This window comes from Bacillus rossius, chromosome 17 (assembly GCF_032445375.1).
Source record: "Bacillus rossius redtenbacheri isolate Brsri chromosome 17, Brsri_v3, whole genome shotgun sequence".
Lineage (NCBI taxonomy): Eukaryota > Metazoa > Arthropoda > Insecta > Phasmatodea > Bacillidae > Bacillus > Bacillus rossius.
In genome coordinates this window covers 13546988-13566776 of record NC_086344.1, presented here as the reverse complement: position 1 = coordinate 13566776, position 19789 = coordinate 13546988, and the positions used below count along the sequence as shown (strand labels likewise).

General features: G+C 43.2%; 1 protein-coding gene across 3 annotated transcripts in view; it reads left to right on the top strand.

Moving 5' to 3' along the window:
• LOC134540565 (collagen, type I, alpha 1a-like) overlaps positions 1-19789 on the top strand; it is a 37894-nt gene that overhangs the window by 8057 nt on the left and 10048 nt on the right. For 2 of the 3 annotated variants that reach the window (XM_063383384.1, XM_063383383.1), the window contains exons 2-8: positions 385-483; positions 3693-3918; positions 6410-6698; positions 8081-8391; positions 12470-12642; positions 15075-15301; positions 17307-17477. In XM_063383384.1, the coding sequence (XP_063239454.1) occupies positions 400-483; positions 3693-3918; positions 6410-6698; positions 8081-8391; positions 12470-12642; positions 15075-15301; positions 17307-17477 (1481 nt within the window). In that variant the 5' untranslated portion in view covers positions 385-399. Of the gene's footprint in view, positions 1-384; positions 484-3692; positions 3919-5629; positions 5785-6409; positions 6699-8080; positions 8392-12469; positions 12643-15074; positions 15302-17306; positions 17478-19789 lie in introns of those variants that run through there. The other variant, XM_063383385.1, reaches the window with a different exon arrangement.

The window sequence follows — 19789 nt, the reverse complement described above, 5'->3', positions numbered from 1 at the left end:
ACCACTGTGGCTAGAACCGTGGTCTGAACCACTGTGGCTAGAACCGTGGTCTGAACCACTGTGGCTAGAACCGTGGTCTGAACCACTGTGGCTAGAACCGTGGTCTGAACCACTGTGGCTAGAACCGTGGTCTGAACCACTGTGGCTAGAACCGTGGTCTGAACCACTGTGGCTAGAACCGTGGTCTGAACCACTGTGGCTAGAACCGTGGTCTGAACCACTGTGGCTAGAACCGTGGTCTGAACCACTGTGGCTAGAACCGTGGTCTGAACCACTGTGGCTATAACCGTGGTCTGAACCACTGTGTCTAGAACCATGGTCTGTACTGCCGTGGCTGGACTCGGAGTGTGTGTCGGCGCTAGGAGGCGCGTGTGTGTGTTGCAGCGGACATGGTCGACGATGATCCGGCAGCACAATGAAGTGATGGTGAAGCCGCAGAGCAGCGTGCGCTGGAGGGAGTGGATCCCGCTGGCCACGCAGCAGGTGAGTTGCGTCTCTCTCTCTCTCTCTTTCTCTCTCTTTCTCTCTCTTACTCTCTCTTTCTCTTTCTTTCTCTCTCTTTCTCTCTCCCTCTCTCTCCCCCCCCCTCCTCCTTTTCCGTGCCCAGGCGAGACATAAGTCCCCCCTTTGTAACTGCACCTGTGGCTGGAATTGTATTTCTAGGTAGTCTGCATTTAATGCGGGTTTTTCGTATTTTTTCGCACAAACCTTACATGCGTAATTCATGTATTTAAAAACATTTACGTATAAATGACTTGTTTTAATTAAATCTTCAAACAATTTAATTAATAATGAATTATGTAAAAAAAATAATACTTATAAACCAAAAACATCTGTTCAGTTTTCTTTTCTCGAGCAAAATGCTCACCAAGATTTCTGTGTGTAAACGTTGGCACGCTATTCCCTGAGATTTTAGTGTGACTGTACTTGTGAGGTGAAAAGCAAGAAGGGACCTCTTGTCGGTGTGATGTCAATTTTTCAGTACAGCCGAAATTAGTGGTTTGGGTCCAAAATGATCAATTTTCGAATTTTTGCGATTTATTATACACTCACATGCAACTAAATCTACTCACCTCTCCATTGTGCACTAAAATGTGTATTTAAAAAAAAATGACTTTTCCAATTTTTACATAACATTTTCTTTTTGAAAGCCGAATGTTTTTACTTTACATTGACACCATTATCACTAAAAAAAAAATTTCAGTATTTTCTATTTATAATACATTTTGAATAAAAATGCAAGCAAAATGCAGCATTATGAATTTAAAAAAATTTTGGGGCTATTTAAAATTAAACTACAACAAATAATTCTAGCAAAACAAACAAATAATTGTTGATCAATGCTTGGTATTACCTCCCCCCTTTGCCTTCACAACGGCTCGCATGCGGTTCCCCACAGACCTGATTGAGGTTTTGCCGAAGTCTTGGGGGGGATCCCACCATAGTCCTCCAGCGCATTCTTGAGCTCTCTGATGTCAGATGGAGCCGTATTTCTGGCTCGGACTCTCCGTTTGAGTGTAACCCCGGCCTCCAGCAATCTCAAAAACCTTGATCGCTACCGGGGTCTACAAAAAACCTTCCCCACACTCCGCCACAGTGCAATTTCAGAAAAGTTCAACTAATTAATTTTACCAATTAAATACCAAAAAGTAAATAAAAGTAGTTAAATATAACAAGAAATTGAATAAATATAAAACAATTAAATATAGTGACCAGCAAGTAATCACACACGGTTGAGGCAGTTACCAACATGGTAACATGAGCTCGCACCATAAGTGGTCAATCGGATTCACGTCGGGACTGAGGGCCGGCCACTCCATTGTCTCGGGACCAAACTCCTCCATTAACTGCGGAGTGGTACGCGCTGTACGACCCCGGGCGTTGTCTTGCATCCACATTGAGTCTTCCCCAGCACACCCTGCGTGGGGCACAGCGTGATCCCGGAGAGAAAGTCCTCGATGTATCGTTCAGCAGTCGGACCTCCCCCCCCCTCCCCTTCCGGCCTCCACGAGGTACGAAAACAAGATTTGTTTCTCCCCTCAAGGGACATGCCCGCCCACGTCACGCGGGAACCGCCGCGGTACGAGACCGCTTCAGCGCGAAACAGCACCGCAAAAATCGCTCTCCTGGACGCCGGTAGACCACCGTGGAGACACATTCTGCTCTCGTCACTGAACATATCAAGTGCTTCTCAGATGAATTTTTTTTTGTGTACCATATTTAAAAGAAATTTAACGCATAGTACTTAAAATTTCAGATCGTAAAGAATTTTTTTAAAGGTCACCGAAAGTCACCAAAAAGTCACGGATTTTTTGGATGTTGGAACCTGGTAGACACCCTGACAATGATGCAGAAATCTCCTGTTTTAAAAATCGTTGGCTTACTTCTAATACATCGTAAGTCCAGATTTTCCCAGTTTTATATTCCGGATGTGTTTGGTGTATTTTTTTTTCATTTTTTCATAGTGCATATGATGATAAAACCTCGTAAGTCAACTCTGCTTAAGTCTCTTTTCTATTCACAAATTATAAAACCTCGTATCTTTGTCAGTCGAAACCGTGCTCCAAAAGCTCGTAAGTTCTCCTGTAAAATTGACTGAAACGGAGTCACGAGGTTTCAGAAGTAAGCAGACGAAATGAAATTTGATCTTGAAATAAAACCCGTGAAATGTTGCCACCACCATAACTTCCACTGCTGATGAATTATTCAAAACCACTTGGGACTTGGGATTATTTCCTCCCCTCTACCGTATTTTGTGAACAAAACATTGAGACCCAGAATACAAAGTACGTTCCTGCACTCCATTTTGAAATACTCCGCCAATAATTGTGGGCAATTACTACCAAAAAACCTCCACTCCCTGTGGAACAGTGACTGGTGTGACCTGCTGAAATACCGACCGCAAAAAATAAAGATACAGTGGTAGGAGGGGAATGTGTCGAACAGTAATGCAGACCTGCCAACTATCAAGATTTTGGTGTGAGGCTCACGATTTTAAGGTCCATCTCACGCCCTCACGCCAAAATAGTGTTTCCTCACGAATTTTCGGGGCCCCAAGATTTTGTTTGTAAAAGTTACAAAACAAGTTTTACGAAAACTTACAGTAACGAGTTTCCATCAATTCTCGAGTCACGTAAAGGAAGCAATTTTGCGTTTTGTAGCTTGTGCCGTGCTGATTTTTCTATCTCGCATAGTGGAAGAGGAGACATTGTGAAACATGTCACTACAAAAAAAAGCACAGCTAACATGTGAAGTGTATTGCTTCCAATAAAAAAAAATTAATTTTGCTGTGAACAGTGATAATAGTGTTGCACGAGCAGAATGTTATTTTACATCTTTTTTAGTTGCGGCACTGCATGATCGCTACACGACAGCGCTAAATTATGTTCAACGAAATTAAATCTGCAACCTATAATTTGTTGAAATAAATTTTGAAGCAGAGACCACGTAACATAATGTACCTACAGGTATGTCACTTAAATTTTTAAAGATTCTCATTTGTTTTTTTTTTTATATCTAACCTGTAATTTATGGGCCTGAAAGTTTTTATTGAGGACCTCATGATTTTTTAAATTTGAATGTTGGCAGGTCTGGTGATGGCCTAATTCAGCGTCCGTCTTTCGACGGGCATCCGTCCACCTGCCGAAAGGCTTGGTTTTTTTCCGACGGTCGGGCTGGCTTGTCGTTCGCAGTTGCGGCTACGCAGCCTGGTGCAGATCGTGGCGTACAACGTGGGGGCGGGCGCGAGGACGCAGTACGAGTCCCTGGGGCCCAGGGGCGGCGCGGGCAAGGCCCTCTTCTACTACACCCTGCACTCCACCACCATGTCGGCCCCCTTCTACACCAGCGAGAAGGTGGACAACTGCAACCCCAAGTGGGCGGAGCTGGAGATGGGCGAGGTCATCGGCTCCGTCAAGGGTACTGCGGCCCGTTTTGGTTTACTCGATACTGTCCCAGTTTCAGTGGTATACCATATTTTAAGTATGATGATGCTACCATATTTAATTTTTTTTTTATAAACAGGTTCTTGATTATCATTATTGATGTCAGGGGCGAAGCCAGGGGGGGGGGGGGTTAGGGGTTCAACCCCCCCCCCCTTCCTTAGGACCCAATCTTTAATTAACTTCTTATTCATCATTTAAACAAATTTCATACTAAAATTAATAAAATCTTTACCATTACAATATTTAAATTTAAGTACAGAAAACTGCTAAAATAGCACTATTTTACACCTTAAAATCCAAATTTTCCTGGAGGAGGACCCACCCGCTTTAATACGGGGGGGGGGGGATGCTTCTTAACACCCCCCCCCCCCCCATACACAAATCCTGGCTACGCCACTGATAGATGTTATATAATTATGAAACGTGTTCTTGTTTATCTGTTTAGTTGCCTGCTGTGTTGTCTTGTGTATGTGTTGTTGTAGTATCGTCCTCAACGTTATTTAATTTTGTTTCATGTGTTTGTTTTGTCTATGTATTTTTTTATGTTTATCTTGCCTACCACCCGTGGCCTCATGCCGTCGGTAGGCATGTAACAAATTGATAAATAAATAGATAACAGTTTACAATGAATCATACGTAAATTTTAAACTAAACTAACCTATAGTTTTTCTTACAAATGTTCAATATGTGCACCTTTAGTTATACGGCACACATCCAACATATTAGTCCAATTCTTCCCACACTTTGGTTAGCACATCCGGAGTAATGGAAGCAATAGCCTCTTCAATTCTGTGTCTCAACTCTGGCGAATCATTAGGTAGCGGCGGAACTTAGACCTGATTTTTTTATAAAGCACCAAAGGATGAAAAGATTGCATGGCGTAATGGCAGGTGAACGTGGAGGCCAGCGAAAAAGAGCTCTGTCGTCTTGACATTACGACCGATCCAACGATCAGGGACTTCTACGTTCAACCACTCCCGTGCAAGAAGAGTCCAATGGGGAGGGGCTCCATCCTGTTGCCAAGTAAAGTTTACAGGTTCACCCTCTGGTAATTGGGGAAAGAGCCATTCTTTCAACACAGGTGGCGCTGCGAGCAAGAAAACAACAAAGCAGTAATCGCGCATGCACTTGCCTAAAAATGTTTGAGTTACTGGTACCTCTCTAATTGTAACCTTGAACCTACACGATATTGCTTAGAGTTGACACTATTAAATTTTATAACAGGGACATTTTTTTTATAGACAAACTGTATATTACAGATGCACACAAAAGTACAAACATAGGCTGATTTCAGCTCGTTATTAACTAACCCCCTTAGAAATTTTGTTTAGAAAAGCTAAGAGCATAGACAACAGAACAGTAACAAGTTATTTGTTTTAAGAAATATTTTTCAAAATACACCAATTTAAAGAATTTTTGAAGGAAAAAAACAAAGTAATGTAAAAAAAAACCCAGTTTTTATCGAATGAAACTCCAAAAAAACTTGCATAGTTACGTTTATCCTGGCGGCGCAGCGGTAGAGGTCAGGCACGTTATTTCATGATCATTGAACCCGTTTGATTGGTGAACAGAGCTTCTAGTTCGTGAAAAGGTTTCTGATTTGAAACACTTCAACAGACTGACGTGGAGATGTGGTTGATGTCTCTAGGTAGCAGTGTTACTATACATTGATTAACTTTCTCAGGAAGAGCAACTTCCCACAGGGAGATTAGTCGGGTACCTTTCGACTCGCGTGGCTTACCGAGAGACGTCGCGTGCGCCGGAGAACGATGGTGGTGTGCAGCCTAGCCAGAACTAGTCGGCCCATGTGTTGCAGGCCCGTGGGTACCCCACTAGCTAGGTAAACATTCTCTTGTGTGGACACTCACTGGTACAGGATAACAACTAAAGCCCGCCGCACACGGTACAATATTCCTTACAATATTGTATGCTAGGAGTCGTACTGGCTCTACTACTAGTTTCTTCACTCGAATTCAAACTGGATACTAGTAGCTGTACTAGCTGGGCTACTGGTTTTCCGTAATACACTGCGTCCTATTTTCGTTGCTTGCTGTGTTCCAATATTTAAGGAGTGGCCAATCAGAACTCAGGAAAACATCACTAGGGGTTGTTTACACTTTTAAGCGCGCATACCGTGATAAACATGGACGGAAATAAGTGGAATAGTGACCAACTCCTCGTTTTAATAAATGCATACAAAGAAGAGCCTTGTTTGTATGCAGTAAAAAAATGTGAATTATCGTAATAAAAATTTGTTGTGGAGAACATTCTCTTAACAAAACTAGTAAGGCAGCTAGAATCGTGTGTAGCAGAAACTTGTGGCAAACCTAGTGTTTCAGGTTGTAGCCTACACAGTACAGAAACCAGTAATCATTCTAGTAAGCAAACTAGTAGGAAATATTATACCGTGTGCGGTGGGCTTAAGTGTCAGGTGGTAGTGGAGGCGAGCACGGGGTGCGTTGCAGGCGTGGTGGTGCGGCTGTGGCTGCACCGGGACGGCCGGCCGGACCAGGTGGTCACCGTGTGGGGCGTGTACTTCAGCGGGCTGGCCTACCTGGGCCGCAGCCCCGGCGCCAACCCCGCGCGCTTCCACGCCAACACCATCGTGTTCCGCATGCACGGGGGCTACTTCACCTCCCCGCGCTGCCTCGGGGGCGCCGAGGGGCCGGGCGCGCCCCGCGACGAGCGGCGCAGCCATGTGTGCCTGCCGGCGGGCGACGTGCGGCCCAGCTACACCGTCAACCTGCTGCTCCGGTACGCCTGCCGCTCGCTCTCTCGTTGCCCCTGCCTACACCGTCAACCTGCCGCTCGTCTGGGCCTGGTGTCACCCTCTCGTTGCCCCTGCCTGCCCGGCCACACCGCGTGCAGGTCTTGCGAACAAACTACGCGATTTAAACCCTTTAAGATATATCATAGAGACGTGTGTTTACGAAAAGCATTTAAGAATACGCTTAGGTCGTATAATTAGTTTTGATTTTAAACTGCATTTTTAGAAAGCTGAAAATGGCTAAAGTGAGTGTTTTTGAAATAATTTTTACGCATGAAACCTCTAGTACTAATTATTGAAAGCACTCAGGGCCTATGGGACTTGCATTATAATATTACCTTAATTTTTTTCCGCCATTTGATGTTATGGTCGCTGCTGAAGTATTTAAGTAGTTGCCCTATTGTAAGAGGAGTTCAGTGCCTTGCGCTTAGAGGTGACACAGCGCTAGAAGCACCAGTGAGCGTCACACTTATCATGCCTCTTGAAAGAATCAGTTCTCAATTTTTTTTTTTTTTTAAATGAATGAATTGTGTAGGAAATGTTAGAATTGTGTATGAAATATGAAACAACACTTCCGGTCTGTGCTCTTTTGGAATGAATATGTGCGTTTTTAAGGGGGGGGGGGAGGTAACTCATCCCTCCTTCCCCCTCCCAGACGACCACCATATATCACCACATGCATTGCTTTCTGGTACTCTTGCTCTCATTTGCTGGCCACCTGTAGATGTTTGCCTCCTACGGCACCGACAGAGGTGGGAGTCCATACACCGGTAGTGATAACTGTGTTCCTGTTATTGCATGCGGTGCCCACCGCTGAAGTCTACGACTGTTGGTGGGCATGTGACAAATTCCAAATAAATAAAATAAATAAAAAAAAAACAACTGCTGCTTTTGAACTGGTCTTAAAAAAAAAATTTTTTCTTTGTTGACTGTGGCACGTGATTTCCAGTGCACGAAAGTCTTTTTTCGTGAACTCGTAATCAAATAAGTTTTGTAGTTGCACAGTGACCGGTGCAAGGGGCGCAACAACTGGGAAGGGGGGGGGGGGGGGGGTCGGGCAAGGGTATTTTGCCCCCCTCCCCCCCTCTGAAACCTTGAAGTGGGGGGCAAACGGGGGGCGAAGAAAGTTCCTGTGTAATCAATTTTTTTAGATGATAAAACTGCTTAAATACGTAGCACCGTTTTCCACCTTGAAATACAAATTTTTCCCGGGGGGAGGACCCCACGCTTCAATAGGGGGGGGGGGGGGATAGATGATTCTTACATAAAAAGGTGTATTGCCCCTCCCCCCCCCCCCTTTTTGGAAATGTAGTTGTTGCGCCCCTGACCGGCGCGTCGCTGACGCGGAGGGAGTGTGTGTGCCGTGCAGGCTGCAGACGATCCAGCGCGCCACCAGCAAGCAGGTGAAGGAGGCGACCGTGCTGAGGGAGCGGATCGCGGCCGGGGGCCTGGCGCCGCGCCCCGAGGAGCCCTGGGAGAGCGCGGCGCTGCGCCGCCTGCTGGACCGGGGCCGGCCGCCCGCCCCCCTCCGGCGCCAGGAGCTGCTGCAGCTGCGGAGACGCCTGGAGGCAGCGCGCTTCCGCGTGCGGCTGCTGGGGGAGGAGCGGGCGCGGCAGCACGGCCGGCTGTCGGCGCGCCTCGCCGCGCGGCTGGCGCTGGCCGCGGCCAACCGGGACCGAGGTAGCGTCCCCGTCCCCGTCCGTCCGTCCAGACACCTGACTGTTCCACCACCACCCAGCTTCAGCAAACACTGCTTTCTTTCATTCCAGTCATTTCAACACTGTCGTCGTTCCATTGGTTCCAAGACGATCCCTAACCACCACCACAAGGCTTGTGCTAGTCCCGTCTTCTTTCATTCCAGTCGAACATCTATTCATTACACTCTTCAATTTTTTTTTTACATAAAAACGCAATGAATGGAAAAAAAAAATTTCAACATCCCGCTGAAAAAATCTGAAAAAAAATTTTTAGAACTTGGTTTTCTGATGGATTTTGGAGGCTGGCTTTGGCAGCAAGCGTTTTTACCGTAACCCGAACTCCATCACGCAGGACCGAGGTAGCGACCCCGTCCTGACTGTGGTTTCGTCGGTTCCTCCGCCACCGGGCTGTTTTCTTTAGTTCCAATTGAATATCTTATTATTTTGGAAATCAAATTTTAGCATACGGTAAAAAAATATTTTTTGTTTACTCTTTAGACAAGAGTGCACGAAAAATTGATCCAAAATACAGTAAAAAAAAAAAAGAGGAATGTAAATGGATTCATAACAAAGAGGTGTGTTAAATGTAGGAAAATATTAAGAGAAACCTGGCCTAGAGAGAAATATTAAGTTTAAAAATAGTTCTGTTCATATAAGTGATTATAATACGTAAAATAGAGTAACATTTATAATTTTAAATCTGAAATCTCCGATTTGTTAAATATACATACAATGTGTGAACAATTTTACAGGAAACAATTCTAAGTTTCTCGACACTTCATCTTAACTCTTTTGGTGCAGCATTTTTTGTGGTTAAATTACCCTAAGTGCGTAATTATTTTCGCAAAAAAATCAGAAAATAAAAAATAATAATTTTGTGGTGCAAAATAATTTAAGATTGATTAAAAACTTTAAATTTAAATAGATGTTATTTTTTTATTAAATATACATTATTTAAAATTATTATAAAATTTTTTATAATTTATATATTTAATTAAAATAAATTTAATTTTTTTAAATTTTTATATTAATAATTTAACTTAAAACAATCAAAACACTTAATTTTACACAAATTGGAATTAATTATATTTTTTAAGATTTTTAATATAGCTACAACTTCAATAGTTACTATGTAAATACATATCAGTAGGTAGTTCACTTGCGAAAACACTATTAGATTATTACAAACGGGTCTTCCCCACTTAATTATATACCTACGTACAATCTTTTACATAAACATAAAAATACATAACAAACATATAATTATAACTTTTAAATATGTTATATACTTATTTTTTGGTGTTTTTAGTTCTGTTTCTGTTATTTATTAGTAGATATGGTTAGCAAGCAACATTTGATTCAATGTCAACTATGTAAAGTATAATCATAAACAATGAAGATGTGTTTAACAATTACAGGTAACTTTGTAACTTTTTTTTGTGTGGTAGATTTCAAAACATGGTACAGTACACATTGCTGGATTTTCTGGACAATTTTTGCAGTAGAATATTGTTTGCTTCCTTTTGCACATTCCTTTGCCTTTCTTCTTGCACTGCCCTGGTAGTACGGAACAAACAATACAGTTTGGCTTGTGAGATTTATTTTCCTGTTCACCAATAAAATGTCGTTCACTTAGCCTTGCCAAAGGCATAGAATCACAGATTTTACGACTGCGTTTGGCTGCAGGTTCACGATTGTAATCTTTCAGTAATCCTGAGATTACTTCAGTTCTAAAATCACTTGCGGAGACAGATTTCTTATTTATTTCATTGTATGCAATTCTCCCATTCACCAATGCAGATTCAATAAGAAAATACCAAATTGTTTGGTACCATTTCAATTTTTTATGTTTATACACATAGTTTGTACACAGTTGATCAAACTTGTCGACACCATTCATGTTTTTGTTGTAGTTTGCAACAAGTTTTGGCTTTTTCACTTTTTCGAATCCAGTTGCACTTTTCTTAGTTCTTCTGTCTACTGTCAAAATTTCAGAAGAGTGTACGGTGCTCAACATGTTAACACGACCAGTGTCTTGCCATGAACATGCAATCATACCTCTTTTATTTTGCCAGAACTTAGGTTCTTCACCTCGCTTTAGTGACAAAATTTTCATTTCTCCTGGCAACATTTTCCTGTTGCTTCTGACTGTTCCGCAAGCTCCAATTTCATTTTCTAAAAGAAATTGAAAAAGCACTGGACTAGAAAAAAAGTTGTCAACATACACAATTTGATTGCTCTTTTCAAATCCTCTCAATAGATTTTTTACAACATGCTCACCTAGTGTTTCGCCTGTTTTCACACCACTGCCTTTGCCTACATATGTGTCGAACTTACATAAAAAACCTGTTTTGCTATCACACAGTGACCACAGTTTTATTCCCCACTTTGTTGATGGTTTAGAAGGTAAATATTGTTTGAACCATAGACGGCCAGTGAACTTCAACATTGTTTCATCAACTGAAACACACTTCCCTGGTTGAACATGTTGTAAATAAGTTTCTTTTGTCATTTCTATTATTGGCTGAATTTTGAACAATGGATCGTACTCGGGCAACCCTTTCTTCACAAAGTTTGCATTGTTGTTGAAATGTACAAAAGACCGCAACAGAAAATACTTATCTCTGGACATAACTTCTCCAAAATTTGGCGTTCGAAGAAGCCAGCTTGTTTCTGAGAAGTAATCTTTTAGAGATGGTTTTCGACACATGCCCATCCCTATCTCCATAGCTACCATTGCTTCGATGTCCTCAGTTGTACAGTCTTTCCATTTAGCATACCTCGATCGTGGTGAAAAATCATGCGTTTTGTCCAAAAACTGTTGTGCATACAAATTTGTTTGATCAGCTACATGGACAAACACAGATCTTGGCATAAATTGTGAAAAGGCACTATATTGGCTACTAAAATTTACAGGGTCACTTACAATAGTCAAGTCGAATGAATCACCACTACACAAATTCAAATGCACTGGAGTTTCTTTACTCACCCGGAACCAGGTATTTATATCTACAGACACATCTTCATTTTCGTTGTCAGAGTTCGACTCGTTGCACTCTATGTCTTCATCACTATCACTTTGACTGTTAGGGTTTTCATCTTCAGATTCTGAATCTGCAGCTAAAAGTTCCAGTAATTTTGTATAATCTTCTTGTTTTGATGGATCATATAAACGTTTACGGTCTGCCATTTTTTCTATTATAACATTAAAATCATTTTATTTATTCCTACAAAAATGTCACGCAAAATATCTCTTTTGTCTATTATGAAACAAAAATCCTCTGTCGACACTGTATTTGAAATAACATCTAACCCATGTAGAGAAATGGAATCAAAAACACTTGTTTGCACAAAGACGTATTACTTTTACCTGTCTCTTTGCTAAATGTCTACCAAAAATAAAAATGCCGAATATATATATAAAATATAAAACAAAACATATTTAGACTAATATTTTGGCATAACTTTTACTGAAAAAAAAAAGTTTATAGTAAGAAAGATTCAAAACAAAAAAAATATCACGGTACAAATTCAAAGACATTAGCAAAAGAACAAAGAAAATTTAATTTTTACCAACTGAACCACCGGCAAAATCAACGAAGTAGTTCAAGATTTCCTCAACAGATCGCAGGTAATGACAGAACAAGGAAAAAACCACACACGGGAATTAAATCGACTTCCGCACTGACTTGAGTATTGCAAATCGACATTTCTCGATCACAGCACTTTAAACAAAGAGGCAGCAATCGACAAGAGTCGATCACAGCACTGAAAGAGTTAAACAATTTTTTTCATAAATTTTTTTTATGATGAGCCCAACATTTGTAAAATAAATTTAAAAAATTAATATTTTTGATAGATTTTCAAGTTTTTAGTTACATTTCTGTACTAAATGGTTGTGTTAACTTTTACTAAATGGTGTATTAACTTTCATGTTGGTGTTTGTTGTATTTTGTATTGACAATCTTTGCCATGTTGTGTGTCGTGTTGACATGGTCTGCCGTGTGTTCGCCCCCTGCCCGTGGCTCACCGCGACGTGCGTGTGTTGTTGCGCGACGCAGGCTCGGAGCTGACGGACCGCTACCAGGCGCTGGGCAGGGAAGTGGATCAGCTGCGGGAGTGGAGGCGGAGCCTGGCGGAGCAGCGCGAGGGCTTCGCGCAGGCGTCCGCGCAGCTCACCTTCCGCCGGCGCCAGCTCATGTCCGAGCTCACCCTCATCTACCCCATCGCCCAGGTGCCGTACCGCCGGCTCTGGACCCTTACTGTCAGTGATCGCTCTGGCCAGTGGCGTGGCCCGGATCTGTGTATGGGGGGTGTTAAGAATCATGGCCTTCTTTCCCCCCCCCCCCCCCCCCCCCCCCGTGTTAAAGCAGGGGGCCCGGGGGTCCTCCCCCGCGAAAATTTGGATTTTAAGGTGTAAATTAGTGCTATTTTTAGCAGTTTTCGGTACTTAAATTTAAATATTGTAATGGTAAAAATTTTATTAATTTTAATATGAAATTTGTTTGAGTGATAAACAAAAAATTAATTAAAGATTTTGGGCTAACGGGGGGTGGGGACGTGTTTGAACCCCTAACCCCCCTCCCCCCCCCCCTTCCTCCCTTGGCTACGCCCCTGGCTCTGACGATATTTAAATGGCCTCGTGTAATGTGGAAACCACTCCGGCAAACTTAAAGTACAGTAAATGCCGGTTAAGATGTTTCTCAAGGTGCTTAAAAATTTAGACTTGTTAACAGGGATATTTTATGTATTTATAGGCCCAGTGCTGAATTTTTTTTTAACTTATAAGTTTAAAAATGGAATTTTAAAAAAATGTGAGACAGGTCGCAGAGTCATTCCTTAATTGCCTCATGCCCCATTCATTCAAGTGGCAAAGTCCATTTTCATTTAAGAAATGTTATTTAATTGAATATTTTTGTCTCCTTCGTTTAAGTATTTTATGTTACACTGCTGAAGAGCGAGACCAATGCATCGACCTTTGAAGGGTGTGCGAAGGACGTAGAACATCGATAAGTCGTGCATGTGGCAAGTCGTGGGCGTGGTGAGCAGTGGGTGTGACGAGCAGTGAATGTGACGAGCAGTGGATGTGACGAGCAGTGGGTGTGATGAGCAGTGGGTGTGATGAGCAGTGGATGTGACGAGCAGTGTATGTGATGAGCAGTGAATGTGACGAGCACTGAATGTGATGAGCAGTGGGTGTGATGAGCAGTGGGTGTGACGAGCAGTGGGTGTGACGAGCAGTGGGTGTGACGAGCAGTGGGTGTGACGAGCAGTGGGTGTGATGAGCAGCGGGTGTGACGAACAGCGGATGTGACGAGCAGCGGATGTGACGAGCAGCGGGTGTGACGTGCGGTGGATGTGACGAGCGGTAGATGTGACGAGCAATAGATGTGACGAGCAGTGGGTGTGACGAGCAGCGGGTGTGACGAGCAGCGGGTGTGACGAACAGTGGATGTGACGAGCACTGAATGTGATGAGCAGTGGGTGTGGCGAGCAGTGGGTGTGGTGAGCAGTGGGTGTGGTGAGCAGTGGGTGTGGCGAGCAGTGGATGTGGCGAGCAGTGGATGTGACGACCAGTGGATGTGACGAGCAGTGGATGTGACGAGCAGCGGGTGTGACGTGCGGCGGATGTGACGAGCAGCGGGTGTGACGTGCGGCGGATGTGACGAGCAATGGATGTGATGAGCAGTGGATGTGACGAGCACTGAATGTGATGAGCAGTGGGTGTGGCGAGCACTGAATGTGATGAGCAGTGGGTGTGGTGAGCAGTGGGTGTGGCGAGCAATAGATGTGATGAGCAGCGGATGTGATGAACATTAGATGTGACGAGTGGTGGATGTTGGATGTGACGAGCAATAGATGTGATGAGCAGTGGATGTGAAGAGCGGTGTGTGTGACGAGCGGCGGGTGTGACGAGTGGCGGGTGTGACGAGCGGCGGGTGTGATGAGCGGCGGGTGTGACGAACAGTGGATGTGACGAGCACTGAATGTGATGAGCAGTGGGTGTGGCGAGCAGTGGGTGTGGTGAGCAGTGGGTGTGGCGAGCAGTGGGTGTTACGAGCTGCGGGTGTGACGAGCAGTGGATGTGACGAGCAGTGGGTGTGGCAAGCAATAGATGTGATGAGCAGCGGATGTGATGAACATTAGATGTGACGAGTGGTGGATGTTGGATGTGACGAGCAATAGATGTGATGAGCAGTGGATGTGACGAGCAGTGTATGTGATGAGCAGTGTATGTGATGAGCAGTGGGTGTGATGAGCAGTGTATGTGATGAGCAGTGTATGTGATGAGCAGTGTATGTGATGAGCAGTGGATGTGAAGAACAGTGGGTGTGACGAGCGGCGGATGTGACGAGCAGCGGGTGTGACGAGCAGTGGATGTGACGAGCAGCGGGTGTGACGAACAGTGGATGTGACGAGCAGCGGGTGTGACGAGCAGTGGATGTGAAGAGCGGCGGGTGTGACTAGCGGCGGGTGTGACGAGCGGCGGGTGTGACGAGCGGCGGGTGTGACGAGCGGCGGGTGTGACGAGCGGCGGGTGTGACGAGCGGCGGATGTGATGAGCAGCGGGTGTGACGAGCAGTGGTTGTGACGAGCAGTGGATATGACGAGCAGTGGGTGTGACGAGCAGCGTGTGTGACGAGCGGCGGACGTGTGATGCTGCAGGTGTCGGGCGGGGACTTCCACGTGTGCGACGTGCACCTGCCCAACTCGGAGGACTTTGCGGCCAGCGACGAGCTCACCATCTCGGTGGCGCTGGGCTTCGTCACACACCTGGTGCAGATGATCTCGGTGTTCCTGCAGGTGCCCCTGCGCTACCCGCTCTGCCACTTCGGCTCCCGGAGCAAGATCGTGGACCACATCGCCGACAAGATCCCCGACAAGGACAGAGAGTGAGCCCGCCCGTCCCGTTCCCCTCTTCCCTCTGCAAATACTCTACAAGTGTTTTATATTCATCAGTAATTTGATATTTTATTAGGGATGTGCGAATCCTTGAATTTCAGTTTGGTTCGAATCCGATTCGAATCCCTGGCAATATTTGAGATATGAATCCGATTCCGAATATTAAGCACATAATAATTAAAAATAACTGGTTAATTTAAAAATAATGTGTGTTCTCTTTTTTCTAACTATAACTACTGGCAATTATTTATTAAACTGAGATTGAAATGTTTATAATTATGTAAACTTAATTAATAATAAACACTTTAAAATATGAAAACCAAAACATATTCGATTCTCAAACTCAATCGTAATAAACTGCACGCCACGGGGAAATCTCAGTTTTATTAACGTTTCAGCAAACGAAACCATTTTTTCTCCAATAAATAGCCAAGACGTTTTTTTTTTCTTGTAGGTATGTAATTGTTTTTAGTTTATAGTTTGCTATACGACGAAATTCGTAATTATAGTTTAAGCTCTCGAAATCTCGAAATTCTTTTAATGTCACTGTGTTAATTATTTAATTTACATATTTTTCTTTGATACATTGTATTATAAATACTTACGTAGTAATAGCCTATCTTTGTTTTTCACTGCTATTTTTTTTTGAGCCGTATTAAATTAATTTATAACTTTTAGAATATTCATAATACTGTTCGAATCCATGTACGTACAACGATTCCGGGTCGGGTAATTGTATATTCGAACCGTACCCAAAAATATTGGGTACTCGCACATCCCTATATTTTATTCAACATTTCAAATTAAATATTTATAAATATTTTTTTTTTCAAATTATTTGTTTCCAATTGAATTAAGTTGAAGGTAAACTAACCTAGTTTTTCTCACAAATGTTCAATATGTACATATAGTTATACAGCACACATCCAACCTTAAGTCCAATTCTTCCCACACTTTGGTTAACAAGTCCGGAGAAGTGTAAGCAGTAGCCTCTTCAGTTCTGTGTCTCAACTCTGGCAAATCATTAGGTAGCGGCGGAACGTAGACACAATCTTTTACAAAACACCAAAGAATCGCATGGCGTCATATTGGGTGAACGTGAAGTCCGGCGAAACAGAGCTTTGTCGTCTCGGCCATTATGACTAATCCAGGGACTTAGACATTTCGTTCGAAGAGATTCCAATGGGGGAGGGGGCTCCATCCTGTTGCCAAGTAAAGTTCACAGGTTCACCTTCTAGTAATTGTAGGAAGAGCCAGCCATTCTTTCGACACAGGTGGCGCTGCGAGCAAGAAAACAACAAAGCAGTACTCACGCATGTGCTTTGTCTAAAACTGTTTGACTTACTCTTTAGTCGTGACCTAAACCAACACTCTACAACACGTACAGTCGATACTATTGAAGCATCATTCCTGGGAGAGTCTTTTATGGAGAGAGTTTTTTATGTGGATGGTAAATTTTTCCAGCCCCTAGGGATGGGACTGGAACGTAGCACGACGGGGTGTGGGAGACGAGTTGTCGGGGCCTTTGAATACATATACTGTATAGAAGTCGCGAGTGGATAGGATTTACTCTATGTTTTTCAGAAGCGTATGATGAGCAGCATGGGAACTTCACCGCTGCAGTGCGCTGCCGTAACGCCCTGTATCGTATTAGTTTGTTATTTACACGTTAGAGCGCAGCACTGTCGCCCGCTGTCATTCCCCGCACCCCTCATACATCATTCACTGCAGCTCAACGTCGTTCAACGGGAGGGGGGAAGGGGTGTTTGAAGAGTTCGACACTCGTCCGCTAGGGTCCACCACGAGTCGATGCCCTGGAGATGGTGGCGATTGCGGCTGTGAATTAACCAACTACCTCAAATCTCTATTAGAAATTTTAACCTAGGCTGGCGACTTCTATACAGTATATATATTCAAAGCCGGGGCTGAGGTGTGTCTGACGTGCCGTGCTGAGGCGTGCCGAGGCGTGTCTGACGTGCCGTGCCGTGCCTGCAGGTTCCCGCTGTTCTCGCGCGGCAAGGACAAGCTGCAGTTCAACTACGGGGTGTACCTGCTCAACAAGAACATCGCGCAGCTGCGGTGGTACTGCGGGCTGCCGACCCAGGACCTGCGCGCCACGCTGCCCAACCTCGCGGGACTGCTGGCGCTCAAGCCGTCCTCCAGCACGTCAGTGGCACACCACGCTTCCTTCACCACGTCCTTCACGCGTTCAAATCGACAAAAAAATACACGCACGAGAGCTGCCACTACGAGGCGAGCTCACCATCCGAGGCTTTCTTAAGAGGCCACTCCAGTGTTTCAGGGGCACTACGCAACCCGCGTTAACCTCATAAGATTCAATGCTATTTTCCTTTTGCTTATAACTAATTAACTAATACAGATTTCGAAATGATGCTTGCTTGATATGCAAGACAACGATGCTCTTATCAAAGCCCCTTTCTTCAAAAAAACCTGCATAAATTATGGTTCAAACCTAGACAATACACTTATTCATATTAGTAAAGATTAGTATAAAACCATAATTTATGCACGTTTTTGAAGAAAGGGGCTTTGATAAGAGCATCGTTGTCTTACATATCAATATATATATATATGTGTGTGTGTGTGTGTGTGTGTGTGTGTTTTTAGCTTAAGTTTGCGTAACTGGCTTAAGTCCGTACATATATATATATATAGAGCTATGCTTGGAAAACTCGTGTTACAGTTCAGTACACAAGGGACAGTCGGTAGCGGTCTGGACAACCCCAGAAATGGCCGGTGCGTTCGGCGTGGTTGAGGATCACCCGGCAGAACTCGGTCGTCGTTAGGGCTCGTTACCTAGTCTGTGGTGGGCGTGGCCCGTCTGAAGTCCTGACCTTCAGTCCCGGGGTCGTGTTTCTGAACGTTCATCCCTTACGTTCCGGCACAGCGGTGTTTGCGAGCTAGCGCCGTCATGCAGGCGTATTTTTGCTCTGCAACTTGGTGTTCATCGATGTGAGGGATGTACCATTCCTAGATCCGGCATTTTTGGTAGTCCGGCAGGAGCAAAGGCCTGAATGGCCGGATTATCAGAAGTTTACTGTACTCATTTTCATATGTCATAGATGTGCAGAGGCGTCTGGGTGCACTATTGTGCAGAGGTTGAGAAACTGTCCAAGCAGAGAGAGAATTGTGAAAGAGTAAGCCGGAGGAGGGGGAAGAAAGAAATTTTTTTTTACTTGCTATATGACATAATGTAATTTTTTTTTAACATTATTAAAATGTTGTACTTTTTTTTTTTTAACTCTATGAAAAAGAATTGTGTGTTATATGAGGAGTATTTAAAAAAAATCATGGTTTTTGCTTGTTATTGAAGTAAACGTTATGCTATATCTCAGTGAGTAAAGTTTGTAAAAAAATACAATAAAAATAGTTTCTTTTTTTTAGTTTAAAGAAAGGTACATATTTAATGTTTAGTTAAAATATTTTATGGTTATGCCTAGACAGGTGTTTTTCATGATGCGCAAAATCATGAAATATTAACGAAATTAATACACAAACTTAAAAACGCGAAATTATCAATTACGAAAAATATTACGAAAAAAAACACTGAAAATAGCTAAACGTCCGTATTATGATGACTCGATAACAGCAGTCGATTATAATTTATTGTTAACGACTTTCGATAGTCTAGGAAGTCGTATTCGTGTCGCACTATTGCCTCGCCAGAGTCGCCACTCGCCACAGTAAGTTAAAATGGCGTGGATGTAATCAAACGTTTTTGCTCTGTTTCTTGTAAAACATTGATTTTAAAATGGTTGTGACAGTATTTGACAGGGCGGCGGAGTTTGCGAGCGAAGGATTCTGTCTTTGACAAAGTGCAAAAAAATTCTCGTGTGCAAGTACTGCAACATTAGAATAGAGTGGCAACGGAAAGACGCGTGCTTGAAACACACAAAAACAGTGCCTCGCATAACAAAAACAAGGAAAGTCAACAATCCGATGCAAAAAAGGCACGTTTCACTGGAATCAGCCTTGTTGATGGCAAAATAAAGAAAATTTGACAAGAATGAGTTCATTATGTTAACAACTCGAGCTTTTATCGAAGCGAACATCCCGATTGAAAAACGGAATGACCCGAAACTTCGTCAATGGATGCACAAGTACATTGCAGGTAGATGCTCTAAAGCGTACAATATTTTAACAGTTTTGTGCATTCTTAAGAAGATAAACAATGTTACGATAATAAATTTTGTTAGGCCTACCTACTCTTGAAATATTCATATAGCTGTGAGTCTTGTTTTTTACAGCACTTATTGTAAAAAGTTGATATAACCTAGCCACAGGTAAAAATAGACGTAACTTATTTGTTTTTAGGTTAGGACTTGAGCTTTTTTTTTTGTCAGTAAATTTTTTAAAACAGTTTCCAGTACTGTGCTTTGTAACATGTTTAGGCCTAGTAAATATATGCATTTTTTAAAACCTGAACAATGCAGACAAACTGTGTAATTCTACGCTTA